This window comes from Lethenteron reissneri, chromosome 67, assembly GCF_015708825.2.
Source record: "Lethenteron reissneri isolate LAM-NWPU_2019-01 chromosome 67, ASM1570882v1, whole genome shotgun sequence".
Classification (NCBI taxonomy): Eukaryota; Metazoa; Chordata; class Hyperoartia; order Petromyzontiformes; family Petromyzontidae; genus Lethenteron; species Lethenteron reissneri.
In genome coordinates this window covers 8,790,163-8,805,981 of record NC_083845.1, presented here as the reverse complement: position 1 = coordinate 8,805,981, position 15,819 = coordinate 8,790,163, and the positions used below count along the sequence as shown (strand labels likewise).

The following is a 15,819-nucleotide window of genomic DNA, read 5'->3' as shown; positions in this document are numbered from 1 at the left end:
TGTCGTGCATCTACGCACCCTGAACCCCCTCCTCCCCGCGTTCCCCGTCACTCCGGGCGCTCCCTGCAGGGAGAGACGCGACAGGGAGACGCGTCACCGAGGAGCGCGGTGGACAAAGGACGAGCGTGGTGGACAAGGGGTGAGCGTGGTGGACAAGCCGTGGGCGTGGTGGACAAGGTGAGCGTGGTGGACAAGGGGTGAGCGTGGTGGATAAGGTGAGAGTGGTGGACGAGCGGTGGGCGTGAACGCAGCGTGTATTGTGTGTGTTGTGTGTACCATTGTGCGAGTGGTTTGCATGGGAATTGTGCAAAAGCGGTGCACACGGTGCGTGTGTGTACACGGTGCGTGTGTGTACATGGTGCGTGTGTGTACACGGTGCGTGTGTGTGTACACGGTGCGTGTGTGTGTACACGGTGCGTGTGTGTACATGGTGCGTGTGAGTACACGGTGCGTGTGTGTACACGGTGCGTGTGTGTACACGGTGCGTGTGTGTGTACCGTGTGAGTGTGTGCACGGTGCGTGTGTGTACACGGTGCGTGTGTGTGCACCGTGCGTGTGTGTGCACGGTGCGTGTGCGGTGCACGGTGCGTGTGCACGGTGCGTGTGCACGGTGCGGGTGTGTGCACGGTGCGGGTGTGTGCACGGTGCGTGTGTGTGCACGGTGCGTGTGTGTGCACGGTGCGGGTGTGTGTGTGTGCACGGTGTGTGTGCACGGTGCGTGGGTGCGGTGTTCGCCGTGTGAGTGCCGCGTGGCAGCAGGGATGGGTGCATGGGAACCTGGGTACCCGGTTTTCCTTCTGCTCCCTCCCTTCCGCCCGTGCCCTTCTCGCCCTGCCGGACACACGCACACACCGCCTCGTACTCCGCCGCACGCGCGGCGGCCAGTGTTTCCCCGCGGCGCTTTGACCCCCGACCGAGCGACAAAGAAACTCAACTCGTCGCGGCGGAGGGAGACGTCCGCCGGCCGTCCCGACATTTTGAAGTTTTTTTCCCTTTCTGCTACATGTCAACCGAATAAGGATTGTCACTGTCTCAAGATGGGGGGCCGCTCCGTGCGTCTGCCCCCACTCCGTGGTCGAGTCGATGTCCCTAAACGTCGTCGTCGGTGTTGGGGCGACAATGTCCGTGGGCACGGCGACGCCATCGAACACCGCCATTTTATATCGTGGGCCAACCGGCTCACCGCTTTCTTCTTGACAACTGCACCACCAACCCCCCCCCCCCCCTCCAGTGAAGGTTCTCCAGAATCCGGCGAAACGTTGGGATTGCGGTCTTGGGGGCACGGAGACCAAACGGATCTATTTAATTATTTTCATTGATTTCCTCTTTGACGATACATTTTTCTTGTCACGCACAACTTGTTTCTCTCTCGCCATTCGCGTGTTCATCTTTTAGTTCTTGATTTGCTTAGTGGCGGGTTTGTTTTTGCATCGTCTGCGTAAGGGACCGGCTAATTAAAGCGGCAGCGTTGTGGGGTGGCAATTGCATGAATGACTCGGTAAATTGAAATTATTCTAACTAGTACACTCACTCACTAGTACACTCACTAGTACACTCACTAGTACACTCACTACTACACTCATCGTTATGCGATGGACGTCACTCCCGTACAGCACAGCAGCGTGGAGAGAAATGTCGGACGTTGTCGTCGATTTGCCACGAATGAACCACGCTGCTCATCAGCGTAAATCATCGCCACGCGATCTCCGGTTCGTCATCCTTGCAGCGGCAGCAGCGGCGGCGGCTTTTGGCTCGGCCGTCGGGACAAAGATGGTGGTCAGCGGAAATTGCGCGGCACTTTCAGACGCCCTTTTGCGCCCGCCTGGAACGCTCTTCCTTTCAGTATCAGGAAGCCACTGGGAGCTGTGATGCACTTATAAATCATCAGCTCGATGGAAAGATACTTTCTGTGTAATTTCTATTTGTGTTCGGTTTGCTGTCCTTCCCCCGTGCCCCCGGTTAGCACGGTTGGCTACGTACGGTGCACAAGAAGTGCAACGTACGGTGCACGCCGCACGTACTGGCGGACGAAGGGCCTCGCTTCAATTCCCGAAGAAGAAGGTGCCGGTGCGTGGAGCGAAACGTCGGACGTCGCGGCCAAATCACTCTGCGGAGGCACAGCCTTGACAATCCACATCGTGACGACACAGCCTTGACAACCACATCGTGACGACACCGCCTTGACAACCACGCCGTGACGACACAGCCTTGACAACCACGTCGTGACGACACAGCCTTGACAACCACACCATGACATCACAGCCTTGACAACCACGCCGTGACGTCACAGCCTTGAAAACCACACCGTGACATCACAGCCTTGACAACCACACCGTGACATCACAGCCTTGACAACCACACCGTGACGGCTGCCATGGCAGCGTGGCCGGCTATAGCCGAGTGAACTCACCGGAGCCCCCGGGAAGCCGACGAGCCCACGTTGGCCGGTCCGTCCCTGGAGCGGCATTAAAGGTGAAATGTCAGTACAATAGAAGCCCTGTTCACGACTAATGACGGCCTCCATAGAGCCCAGTGTATAGTAGTGTAGTGTATAGTAGTGTAGTGTATAGTGTAGTGTATAGTGCAGTGTATAGTCGTGTAGTGTATAAGCACCTGCATGGGTATTTTGTACCATCGAACACTCCATCCCCACAACTCCCAATTAGTGATGGGGCAGTGGAGAGTTTCCCACACCTGGGCAGTGTGCTCATGACCGGCTCCGGTTTGGCAGCAGAGGTCTCATTCCGAATCAGTCGAGCGGCAATATCTTTTCATCGGTTGGGTAACGCTGTGTGGAAGCTACCTGGTCTGTCGCTCCGCACGAAGCTTCAGGTCTTCTCGGCCACAGTCATTCCCTCCCTTCTCTACGTTTGCAAAACGTGGACCCCCCTAATGGAGCATCTTCGCCGGTTAGAAACATTTAGGCTGGCCTGCCTACGATCCATCCTGGGGTTAACCAGGCTGGATTGTGTGAAGAGCTCACAAATCCTTGAAAGATCTGGACAAAGTCCTATCGGTGAGCTCCTCCGGCAGGCAAGGCTGCGTTGGCTGGGTCATGTAGCCCGCATGCCCAGCCACCGCATGCCCAAACAGCTTTTGTTCGGCCGGATAGAGGGGGCTAACCGGGCGCGGCACGGACTAGAGAAGAGATGGAGTAATGTGGTATAGGAGGACATGGAGTTGAGTGGATTTGCCGATGACCAATATCAGCGGTGTCAAGATCGGCCTCTGTGGAGGAGGCTCGTGAAGGACGCTACTGGGCAGTTGGAGGCAATCGCCCTCCAACAACAACGGAGGGAGGAGGAGCGATGCTCACGACAACGAGCGGAGCGCCGGGTGGCTAAAGCACAGCAAGTTGGCACAGTAGGGGGCACAGGTGGTGCATCAGCCACTCGTCTCAGTCAGTCGAGCCATGGCACCGGCTGGGTCTGCCCCGTGACCTGCCAGCGGGCGTTCGACACTTCACGTGGCCTCAACATGCACATGGCCTAGCACAAGCGTCGTGGTGACGTCACCGCCACTTAGTGGCGAATGGCGGTTGTTGTTGTTGTGTCTGTGTGTGTGTCTGTGTGTGTGTGTGCGCATGCCCGGTTGTCGGGAAGCAATCGCAGAGCCACTTACACGGACGCCTCGAGATCCTGAGATGCCCTTTGAGCCAATCACGCCCTGGTCTCCCTAATGGATGAACAAAAACACAAAGATCCCCCGTATAGCCTTTAACACACCGTTGGGGCAAGTGCCGTTACCGAGCACCTATGACGGCCGGTACGGCACACAGACCAACACCACGCCCGGCTGCCTTTGTCTCCCCAGTGGCGATGTATACACATCGCATCAGCTATTTATTTGAGGCTGAGTCTTCTTAGGGGAGAGCAAGGAATGGTTCAGATAATTGTCACTGGTGTTGGCCATGAGCGGGAATCGAACTCGGGTGGCCAGGTTCGTAGCGCGCTAACCACTACACTAGCCTGTAACAGACTGTTGGGGCGAGTGCCGTTAGCGAGTTGCAGCACCAATGAGGCACACGAGGGGGTGGTGTGGCCGACACCACGCCCGGCCACCTTTGCTTCCCCAGTGCTGATATTTACACACCATGCCCAGGTACTCATTTAAGGCTGAGTCGACATAGCAGAGGCCCAGGGCCGGTTCAGATGATTGTCACTGGAGATGGCCGTGAGCGGGAATCGAACTCGGGCCGCCGGGTTCGGAGCGCTAACCGCTACGCCACCGCTCGCAAATTCACATGCATGCACACACGTGCACAGATTCGCCACACGTGTGTACACGTGTGTACACACGTGTGGCGAGCATGATGATGAAGGTGGTGGTGATGCTCACCTTGGGGCCCAATTTCCCCTTCCTTCCCTGCGCCCCCATGGGCCCCTCCAGCCCCTGGAAAAAGAGAAACACCAAAGTTAGCACAACAGCAGTGGTGGCAGCAGTGGAAGCAGCAGCGGTAGTAACAGATTGGGAGTTGTGTGGGTGGAGTGTCCGATGGTACAAAATACCCAGGCAGGTGCTTAGTTTTGGTGGGGCTAATGGTAAGGCCCCACCTCTTAGTGGCACGCTCCAGTCTCAGCAGCAGCGTCTCCAACTCCTCCTCTGAATGAGCAGCTATTACCAATTCATCTGCATACATAACGTGGTTGACCAATAGGGAGCCATCCCCTGATCGCACGCGGGCATCGATCAGCCTCCCATTATATCCGTACCAAATGGAAATTCCCTCGGTACAGCTATTGAAGGCTTCACGAACTACGTGGTCAAAATAGATGTAAAATAATGTGGGAGCCAGAGGACATCCCCGTCGCACCCCAAGGTGTACAGGGAATGGCTCTGACTCCCGGCCACGTAGTTTTACCCGGGCCCGCTCACCATCATGAAGGTCCTTAATGATCGTGAGCAGAGGGTCAGGGACTCTGAAAGCACGAAGAACAACCCAGAGCCCAGGCCTACTGATGGTATCATAGGCCTTGACCAGCTCAATAAAGCAGAGATGTAGGTCTTGTTGGAATTCCCTACACCTCTGCTGTAGCAGACGGACGGATAATATGGCATCTGTGCAGGACCGCCCTTTCCTGAAACTGCATTGGGGCTCTGCAAGCCTCTCCTCAGGGTGCCTGGCAAGGCAATGTTGAAGAATCCTTGCCAGGACCTTTCCCGGCACACCGAGGAGTGAGATGCCCCTATAGTTGTTACAGTCTGTGCGGTCCCCCTTCTTAAAGAGGGGGACCACCAGGGCATCCTTCCAATCCTGCGGAACCCGTCCAGTGGTCCAGACTGTTGTTATGTCACACCACACACACACACTCAAACACACCACTCACACCATACACGCTTACACCACACACACACTCACACACGCTTACACCACACACTCACACCACACTCACACCACACACGCTTACACCACACACACACTCACACACGCTTACACCACACACACACTCACACACGCTTACACCACACACTCACACCACACTCACACCACACACACACACCACTCACACCACACACGCTCACACAGCTCCTCACCGTGGAGCCCACTGGGCCCGACCTCCCCTTGGGCCCCGGGAATCCCTGGTGGCCGGCCGGACCCCGGAAGCCGGAGAATCCCTTGGGGCCCCTCCAGCCAGGGACACCCTGGGAAAGGGGGGGGGGGGGCACAGAGCGCTTCGTTATCCAACGGGGAAACTGCGCCGTGCCACCGAGATCACACGCGGTGAAGGAGCGGAGACTTGAGCGGGTGACGCGGTGGATGATCTCACCAACCCACCATCTCACCCACCCACCATCTCACTCACCATATCACCCACCCACCATCTCACCCACCAACCATCTCACCCACCCCCCATCTCACCAACTCACTCACCCACCCACAATTTCACCAACCCACCATCTCCCCCACCCACCATCTCACTCACCATCTCACCCACCCACCATCTCATCCATCGACCATCTCACCCACCCACCATCTCACCCAACCACAATCTCACTCACCCACCCACCATCTCACCCACTCACTCATTCGTTCACTCACCCACTCATTCAATGCACTCATCCATTCACTCACTCACTCGCCGAGTCATTTATTCACTCACCTGGTTAAACACCAAGTTGTAATCACTGGATTAAACTACGACCACGTTTTATTGTACTAGGTGTACGGCCCCAATGAGCTGTGTAAATCTTTTTCATAAGCGACCTATCACAAATGATAGCTCAACGAAGTGGCTTATCATCATCATCACCACGTGGAAATGTGTAGAACCCAAACACTCTAAACGCGTGATGTCGATTCCAAATGTGGACGGGGAAAACCGGAGGACCCGGAGAGAAATCCACACGACCACGGGGAGAGAGACACCGCAAACTCCAAATATACAGCAGCAGGTGTCAGGGCCGGGAACGAAGAACCCACGACCTCCTGCGCACCAGGCGAGGGAGTTGACATCTCCGAGCCACTGCGGCGTCCCTTTATAACCCTTCTTTGCTTGCGCGTGGTAGAACTCAGAGTGACTCAAATGTCGATAGCGGGAGTCGGCCACCGCGAATGACGATGCCCCACAGGCAGGAAGGGAACCCAGGCGGGCGGGTGCCCGGAGGGCCACGTGTGTTGGGGCCACTCACCTGATCGCCTTTCTCTCCCACGTCGCCACGGTGGCCGCTCCTTTCCTTGAGGCCCTGGGGACACGCAGAGAGGCAGGCGGAGGGGGGGGGGGGGAGACGGAGAGAGGGGGAAGCGACAGAGAGGGGGGGGGGGAGAGAGGGGGGGACATGGGGAGAGAGCGAGACAGAGAGAGGTATCAAAGAACCCCGTGACCAACATCAAGTGAACACATTCATCAAAAACACCGTTTGGCCATAAAAGGAAAACCAAAGAGGTATGGTCGGCGACGTTTTCCTGATTGTGCCGCGTGTTGCTCGGGTACGGTGTCAGACGTTTCGCTCCGCGTGCCTTCCACAGTAGCCGAACCGACTGTTTAGTTTCTGTGCCGCGCTCGAAAACGAGGCGCCGGTGTGACCCGGAATCAAACCGGGAGGGGCGATCGGCGCTTGCTCAGGAACCCCTCGACCCCCCAGCCCCCCCCGTGTGTGAGAGTGTGAGAGTGTGTGTGTGTCTCTCACCTTGTCGCCACGTGGCCCGGTGATGCCAGACAAGCCGGACACGCCCTGCACGCCAGCGGCGCACAAACAGCCACAGCGCGTGCCACGTCAGCTCCTACTGCTGCTGATGATACTGCTGCTCATGATGATACTGATGTTGATACTGCTGATACTGCTGCTGATGATACTGCTGCTGATGATGATACTGCTGCTGATGATGATACTGTTGCCGATGATACTGCTGCTGCTGCTACTGCTGCTGCTACTACTACTACTGGTGCTGCTAAGTGTTCAAAATGAAAGTAGCAGCAAGGGGCCAACATGGACATCTGAGCAGAGACAGCTGCATCACGTGAGCGAGGCAGCGTCACGTGGCCATGTGCAGGGCGACCACGTGGGCGAGTGCAGGGCGACCACGTGGGCATGAGGACAGACGAGGGGACACACAGACAGACGGGGTGCTGCTGGGGTAGCTGCTGGGGGACACACGGGGATATTAGGGGACGTCCATTGAGTCCGTACGCATGGAGGGGGGAGGTCAACCCAAATGCGTAGCTTGCGTATGGGTGGTCTACTGACAATGTACGCATAGGAAACGGGGGGGGGGGGGGGGTGTGAAGGCTCGATAATGATTTGTCTACATTGGCCTTCAAATGAGTTAGATAGTCCGGCGGTGGACTATGTTTGCTTAAACACGTCAATATTATTAACCCTTGATCGTTTTTGCGTGCATTAAATATCGGCCGTTCTATAGGATTCGGGGGGGGGGGGGGGGTCAAACGAACCTACACAGGTGGTGGGGCGGGGGGGGTAAACAGTCCACGTGCCTACAGGGAGGGGGGCAGGGGTCAAGTTGTGACAGATTTGTGCGTACCGACTCCATGGATGGCCCCTTGACGGACAGAAATTTGGACAGACAAATGGACAGTGTGATGGGTAGGCTGGACAGACCGATGGCTGTGCAGACAGAGAGATGGACGGACAGGCGAGCGGATGATGGGCAGATGAATGGATGGACGTACAGGCTGGCAAACAGATCAAGGACAGATCGACAGATAGACAGGCAGACAGATGGATGGACAGACAGACAGGTAGACAGACAGATGGGCAGACAGATGGATGGACAGATCGACAGACGGATGGGTAGACATGTAGACAAATGAATGTACAGATGGACGGACATGTGGATGGACAGAGAGGCTGGTCGACACGTGCACCGAGCGGAGGGGTCGTGCCGTGCGGGATAGAGGTTTGCCAGTCAGAATCTTTTCTAGAGTCTGGAGGAATCCGATGAGCCGCGAAGCTCTTTCGAGGGACACCGATGGCATCCCACCCACCTTGTAGCCCTCAGCGCCATCCTCGCCTCGCTCTCCCGTGACCCCGGGTGGGCCCTGGGTGACAACCGAGATGGGGGGAGACAAATCGTTCGATACATGTCGGGCAAATCGGTCACCGAGCGATGCCAATCATTCGATCAGTCGCTCGGTCAGTTCACGAATCAATCGGCGATTCAATGGACCAGTTGGTCAATTGGTGAATTGGTAAATAAATCTGCCTGTTCATCAGTCAGCTAATGAGTCGTTCAATCGGCTGATCAACCAATTGGCTGCTTCGAGAATAGGCGACAGGCAACCTCAAATAACTCTACACTGTATCTAACCAATAGGTGAAGATGTTCAAACACCAAATAGAAACCTTTTGCAAGGAATCAATTACTGCATTAACCACACGCAGTGCTTGTGGTGAACAGGCGAACAAAAACACGAATCTGATATTTATATAATGCGTTATCTTGATGGCCTAGTCTCACTCGCAGTGTCAGACCAGAGAACAACACTGAAAGGTGGGCAGCACCAGGGCAATGTCACACGTGTCGGGGCATTTGTAGCTCGGGGTGAGCAGCTGCACCATGGGAGCTTTTCTGCCAGTATCAAAGTATGAAAACAAAACAACACGTGTTTACCCTTTCAGGCAATAACACAGCAGTTGTGTGAAGATGCTCAAACCGAGGGTGTCCCTGGCAACGCACCTCGTCTGCTCTGAGACCAGGCGGGCCATCGCTGCCGCCCCTGCCCTGCAGAAGCGAAATCGAGAATAAAAACGTGTTATTATTATTACTGCTTCAACTCGTAACGTGCCCGCCACCCAGCATTCGTTCACTCTCGCAGGCATTCCACATTCCTACGACGGGGGCGAGTCCATCCATCGGACAACCGTCGTTGACTTCCGCCCCAAAAAAAGGTGGTACTCTCGTTTTGTCCACCCCCACCGAGATGATGGGCTAAGTCAAAATGAGAATATTTATTTACAATGGAGGAATCCGATGAGCTATGAATCTCTTTCTCTCAGATTTCCAGTTGGGGGCACGGGGCAAGAACGTGACAACAACACGACAGGAGTGCAAAGTGCAAGAAAGGTGAACACATCACCCAACCACGTGCAAATATAACTTCACCATCTCCATCCTAACCAGGCAAAGCCCACAGAGGTGATTCACTTCTCTTTCAGAAGCGACCTGGCCATCACAAATGATAGCTCAAACCAGTGGCCTCATCATTTGCACATTTACAGCAGAAAAGTAATTAATCTCAATGCGTGGAGTTGAACTCCGCTCGCTCGCTCGATCGCCCGAGTCAGGAACTGTGGCGCGGCTGCCGAGTGTGCAGGTGGTGCAACTGCCCCGTGGCACACGGGCAGCAGAGGGCCGGGGCCTGCGAGGAACCGATTCGATGGTGGGACAGGATGGAGGCGCCAGTCTTGAACCCTTCCCCTGCGATTTCAAGACGCCTGCAAGTTGCGGGGTGGGTGGCTGGGTGGGGTCCCGTGCCCCGCCGAGTCCCAGAACGCGGCAAGCGGCTCGGCGTGGGTTTCTTCAGAGAGGTGTAGCGGCGCTCAGCGCCGTTGACTCTATTAAGACGTCATTACTCGCCGCAAAAAACCGTGGCGACGAGACCGACGCCACTCTACCGTAGCCGGCGCCAAAACCGTGGCGCACGCCCCCCCCCTCACCCCCCGTGCGTGACCTTGTGGGGGCCTCGGTACCGATGACGTACGTACACGCACGTACATACACACACGCACGTACATACACGTGTAACGTCTTCAGGAGTGGAAAGGGTTTAACGAACCTGTTTCCCTGTCGCCCCACGTGGCCCCGTTTCTCCCATAATTCCCAGCGGACCCTGGAAGTGAAATGACAAAAATAAAAGGGGGAGACATCAGGGGGGAAAAACCACAACATGCAACGGTGTGAAAAAAAACACGTCATATATACACATACATATGTGTGTATCTATGTGTGTATATATACGGGTGGGGGTCCGTGGTTCGAATCGCTAAGCCGCCCTGGTGAATCCCGCGGCGTGTGTCGACCGTGATGCTGCTGCTGCTGTCACTACGTCGCTGTCTGCTTCACTCACAGTGGACGTGTTTTAGTTTTGTTTGTTGGTCCTTCCCCCGCGCCTCTGATTAGCAGGGGTGGCTACATGCGGTGCGAAAGAAGTTCAACATAATACGTATATACGTACGTACATGTATACGTACGTGCGTGTGTACGTACATGCGTGTGTACGAACGTGCGTAAGCGTCGCCACTGCGCTGCAGTCCCTCGACTAAACCGATGGAACCGATGGAACCGATAGCACCGATGGAACCGACTGAACCGACTGAACCGACGGAACCGATGGGATGTACCACCTCCTATAAGCACGGCGGGGGGTGGGCGGTTGAGTCCTTTGGGAAGGTTGCATCTCACCTGGGGTCCTTTGGGTCCTTGAGGCCCAGGGCTGCCCCTGTCGCCCTGTGACAGCCAGAGAGAATACAACAAACGGTATATATTTATATATATTTGAATGTAAATGTTTTAACAATCCCCCAAAAACATTGTCTAATTGACACGGGCAGAACTACCTGGGTAGTGGGAGGGGCCACCTGAGTAGTGGGAGGGGCTACCTGAGTAGTGGGTGGGGCTACCTGAGTAGTGGGAGGGGCTACCTGGGTAGTGGGAGGGGCTACCTGTGTAGTGGGTGTGGCTACCTGAGTAGTGGGAGGGGCCACCTGAGTAGTGGGAGGGGCTACCCGAGTAGTGGGAGGGGCTACCTGAGTAGTGGGAGGGGCTACCTGAGTAGTGGGTGGGGCTACCTGAGTAGTGGGTGGGGCTACCTGAGTAGTGGGAGGGGCCACCTGAGTAGTGGGTGGGGCTACCTGAGTAGTGGGAGGGGCTACCTGAGTAGTGGGTGGGGCTACCTGAGTAGTGGGTGGGGCCACCTGAGTAGTGGGAGGGGCCACCTGAGTAGTGGGTGGGGCTACCTGGGTAGTCGGTGGGGCTACCTGAGTAGTGGGTGGGGCTACCTGAGTAGTGGGTGGGGCTACCTGAGTAGTGGGAGGGGCTACCTGAGTAGTGGGAGGGGCTACCTGAGTAGTGGGTGGGGCTACCTGAGTAGTGGGTGGGGCTACCTGAGTAGTGGGTGGGGCTACCTGAGTAGTGGGTGGGGCTACCTGAATAGTGGGTGGGGCTACCTGAATAGTGGGTGGGGCTACCTGGGTAGTGGGAGGGGCTACCTGAGTAGTGGGTGGGGCCACCTGAGTAGTGGGTGGGGCCACCTGAGTAGTGGGAGGGGCTACCTGAGTAGTGGGTGGGGCTACCTGAGTAGTGGGTGGGGCTACCTGAATAGTGGGTGGGGCTACCTGAATAGTGGGTGGGGCTACCTGGGTAGTGGGAGGGGCTACCTGAGTAGTGGGTGGGGCCACCTGAGTAGTGGGAGGGGCCACCTGAGTAGTGGGAGGGGCTACCTGAGTAGTGGGTGGAGCTACCTGTGTAGTGGGCGGAGCTACCTGTGTAGTGGGCGGAGCTACCTGTGTAGTGGGTGGGGCTACCTGGGTAGTGGGTGGGGCTACCTGAGTAGTGGGAGGGGCTACCTCTGGTAGTGGGTGGAGCTACCTGAGTAGTGGGTGGAGCTACCTCTGGTAGTGGGTGGAGCTACCTGAGTAGTGGGTGGAGCTACCTGAGTAGTGGGAGGGGCTACCTCTGGTAGTGGGTGGAGCTACCTGAGTAGTGGGTGGGGCTACCTGTGTAGTGGGTGGAGCTACCTGGGTAGTGGGGGGCTACTTGGGTAGTGGGGGGCTACTTGGGTAGTGGGGGGCTAATTGGGTAGTGGGGGGCTACTTGGGTAGTGGGTGGGGTTACCTGGGTAGTGGGGGGCTACGTGGGTAGTGGGTGGGGTTACCTGGGTAGTGGGGGGCTACGTGGGTAGTGGGGGGCTACTTGGGTAGTGGGCGGGGCTACTTGGGTAGTGGGCGGGGCTACTTGGGTAGTGGGAGGCTGACTGACAGCGCGGGGGGCTGCCATCTGACCGCGTGTCCCACTGAGCCTCCCGGGACAATGGAGAGCTCCACGGCCGCTGTGTCAGAGAAGAGCTCTCACGTGTGTTTGGAGAGCTATGTGAGTGAAACGACGACGACTGATTTGCAGGTAGGAGGCAGCGATAGGAGGCAGGTGGTGGGGGGGGGGCGGACGGTGGGGGGGGGGGGGCGATGTTTGAGGTCAGCAGCGGTGACCCGCACCTGGGAGCCGTTGACCCCGGGGTCCCCGGCTGGACCGGGGGGCCCCATCATGCCCTGCGGACGAGGCGACGGACACACACAGAGACCACGCAGAGGGGCACGGGTGGGAGAGACAAGACACACGCAGGGACTAACTCGACTAACTATTTACTATTTATGTTTACTGGGTGTCAGGCCCACTGAGCTGCTATGTAAAATAGTTTTTTTTTTATCAGAAGCGACCTGGCCACAGATGATAGCCCAACGGAAGGGGCGACTTTCCACCACCGCCATCATCGTCGTCGTCATCGTGTGGACATTTATAGCAGGTCGGGTGGGTCGGTGGGGTGGGTCGGTGGGGTGGGTCGGTGGGGTGGGTCAGCTGGGTTTGGTGTGGTGGGTGGGTAGGGTGAGGTGGGTGGGGTGGGTGGTGTGGGTTGGTGGGGTGGGGTGGGTGGGATGGGTGGTGTGGGTGGGGTGGGTGGTGTGGGTTGGTGGGTTGGATGGAGTGGGTGGGGTAGGTGGGGTGGGTGGCCAGCACCGCACACTCAAATCACGCGACACACAACTCACGGGCAAAGCGTCAACGCCTTCTCAGGACCAACCAACACATCGCATCTCCGATGGACACAAAACAAACCTGAGCAAGACTGATCTCAATGAATGAATGAACATACACAGTATTTGACTAAATAATCAGAATCAGACTATTGTATTTACACTGCAGGAGGAATCCGATGAGTCATAAAGCTCTTTTCTCACAGATGCCCAGTCGGGGCACGGGCAAAGAACGTTACAACAATCAACACGACAGCAGTGCCGAGTACACGCAAGGTGAACACATCACCCAACACACAAACACAACACCACACTAAACCATCCCCATCCTACCAGGCAAAGCCCACTGAGGCATGAACTTATTTACCAGAAGCGACCTGGCCACCACAAATGATAGCTCAACAAAGTGGCCCATCGTTTGGACATTTATAGCAGCCAGAATAACCTAAATCATGATAATTGGTTCTTTACCCTTCTATCTGGCAACAAAACTGACACCTTTTTGCAAGGAGTCATGTTTGCATAGACCGCAATACCTGCAGTCATAAATACAAACAAAAGACATAACTCTGATAATGTGCACTGTCCTTGAAGTTGATTGGTCCACACCCGAGACAGCTTTCCTTCGAGCCTAGTCTCATATGGGTTGGACCAGATGACGCCAAAAGGCGCACAACTCAAGGACAATGCACCATCAGAGTATGAGAGCTCGGGGCAAGCATCTACACTATGGGGACCTCATTTGCCAGTAAAAATATGATAATTGGTTCTTTACCCTTCTATCTGGCAACAAAACTGACACCTTTTTGCAAGGAGTCATGTTTGCATAGACCGCAATACCTGCAGTCATAAATACAAACAAAAGACATAACTCTGATAATGTGCACTGTCCTTAAAGTTGATTGGTCCACACCCGAGACAGCTTTCCTTCGAGCCTAGTCTCATATGGGTTGGACCAGATGACGCCAAAAGGCGCACAACTCAAGGACAATGCACCATCAGAGTATGAGAGCTCGGGGCAAGCATCTACACTATGGGGACCTCATTTGCCAGTAAAAATATGATAATTGGTTCTTTACCAAAAGGTGTCAGTTTTGTTGCCAGATAGAAGGGTAAAGAACCAATTATCATATTTTTACTGGCAAATGAGGTCCCCATAGTGTAGAAACCTAAATCATCTCAATGCATGTGTCTAAACGAATGACAAAACGATTGAAGAATTAAATAAATGACCAAAGAAATGAATGACCAAAGGAATTGAATGAATCATCCGAGGCAATGAACGACTCAACGGGAAGAATGACCAAACGATCAGAAAGAATGACTGCATCGAACGAACGACCAGAGGAATGAATCGGCGTCATGCACGACACATTGGCACCAAGGGGCAGGAAGGACTCACCTCAACTCCGGCGGGACCCTGCAAACCCACGAATCCGTAATCCCCCTGGGGAACAAATGAATGTCATTAACGTTGGGAAGAGAAACCCTCCGCCCCGCCTCGACCCCCATCCCCCCCCGCGTCCCCCACCACCACCTCCCCAACACGAACTGAGTGAGCCGGGCAGACGAGAGACTCGCGTCACGCCACGGGCACGCCAGCCCCATGGTGAGTGGCGTGGACGTGGGAAGAGAAAATTGTCCTTTCATAGCCACGGGCACGTGGCGGGAGAGACAGACAGACACGCACACACACGCACGCACGCGCACGCACACACACAAACACGCACGCACACACACGCACGCACGCGCACGCACACACACGCACGCACACACACAAACACGCACACACACAGGCAGGCGGGCGGACACACGCAGTGGCTGTCACTGCTGCCACTGCGGTCTCCCGCTCGTCCGTCAATTGGCATTTCCAGGAATCTGCGCTTTTCTGGGAAAGGTTGGGCTGAGGTTGGCGCGGTGGTGGCGGTGACGGTGGTGGTGGCGGTGACGTTGGTGGTGACGGTGGTAGTGATGGTGGTGGCAGTGATGGCGGCGGTGGTGGCGATGGTGGTGGCGGTTTTGTTGTCAGGTGATGGCGGTGGTGGGGAACTCAGGCTCACCACTAATTTATATTTTGCCGGGTGCAAGGCCCCACTGAGCGGCGACGTGGCGCTCTCTCAGAAGCGACCTGGCTCCCGCCACAAGCGATGGCTCGACGAAGTGGCTCATCGTCACCGCAGTGGACATTCACAGCGGGGCCAAATAATCGTCGTCATCATCGTGTGACGTCCATTATTACATGTGGAGGGAAAAAACCGGCAGGACCCTGGCGGAATAATCCACGTGTCCGTGGTGGAGAGGGAAAGAGAGACACGAAAACTCCAATATACAGCAGCAGGCGTCAGGGTCGGGATCGAACCCACGACCTCCTGTACACCAGGCAATGGAGGTAACCGGAGCATTCGAATGCATTGAACCTAAAACGGCTCCACGCGCACGTCAGCAGCGCCGTGGTCGTGCCGAGCGAGTTTGTGATTCGGTGCTGCCGTGCGCCGGTGGCCAAACGCAGCGGGTGCGGCGGCACGCGTCCCGGGACGCACATACACATACACGCACACACACACACGCACGCACGCACACACACACACACACACGCACACATGCATACAAAGA

The 15,819-nt window shown here is 56.0% G+C and overlaps 1 protein-coding gene across 1 annotated transcript in view; it reads right to left on the bottom strand.

The window, feature by feature from the left end:
* The window catches only part of LOC133360138 (collagen alpha-2(I) chain-like), a 71,670-nt gene that overhangs the window by 39,424 nt on the left and 16,427 nt on the right, over window positions 1-15,819 (bottom strand). Inside the window, exons 13-26 of the mRNA XM_061578725.1 lie at window positions 14,609-14,653; window positions 12,670-12,723; window positions 10,862-10,906; window positions 10,236-10,289; window positions 9,137-9,181; window positions 8,445-8,498; window positions 7,129-7,173; window positions 6,631-6,684; window positions 5,536-5,643; window positions 4,339-4,392; window positions 3,622-3,675; window positions 2,411-2,455; window positions 778-831; window positions 19-63 (exon numbers count right to left, since the gene is read on the bottom strand). Coding sequence (XP_061434709.1) covers window positions 19-63; window positions 778-831; window positions 2,411-2,455; window positions 3,622-3,675; window positions 4,339-4,392; window positions 5,536-5,643; window positions 6,631-6,684; window positions 7,129-7,173; window positions 8,445-8,498; window positions 9,137-9,181; window positions 10,236-10,289; window positions 10,862-10,906; window positions 12,670-12,723; window positions 14,609-14,653 — 756 coding nt within the window. The remainder of the gene's footprint in view (window positions 1-18; window positions 64-777; window positions 832-2,410; window positions 2,456-3,621; window positions 3,676-4,338; window positions 4,393-5,535; window positions 5,644-6,630; window positions 6,685-7,128; window positions 7,174-8,444; window positions 8,499-9,136; window positions 9,182-10,235; window positions 10,290-10,861; window positions 10,907-12,669; window positions 12,724-14,608; window positions 14,654-15,819) is intronic.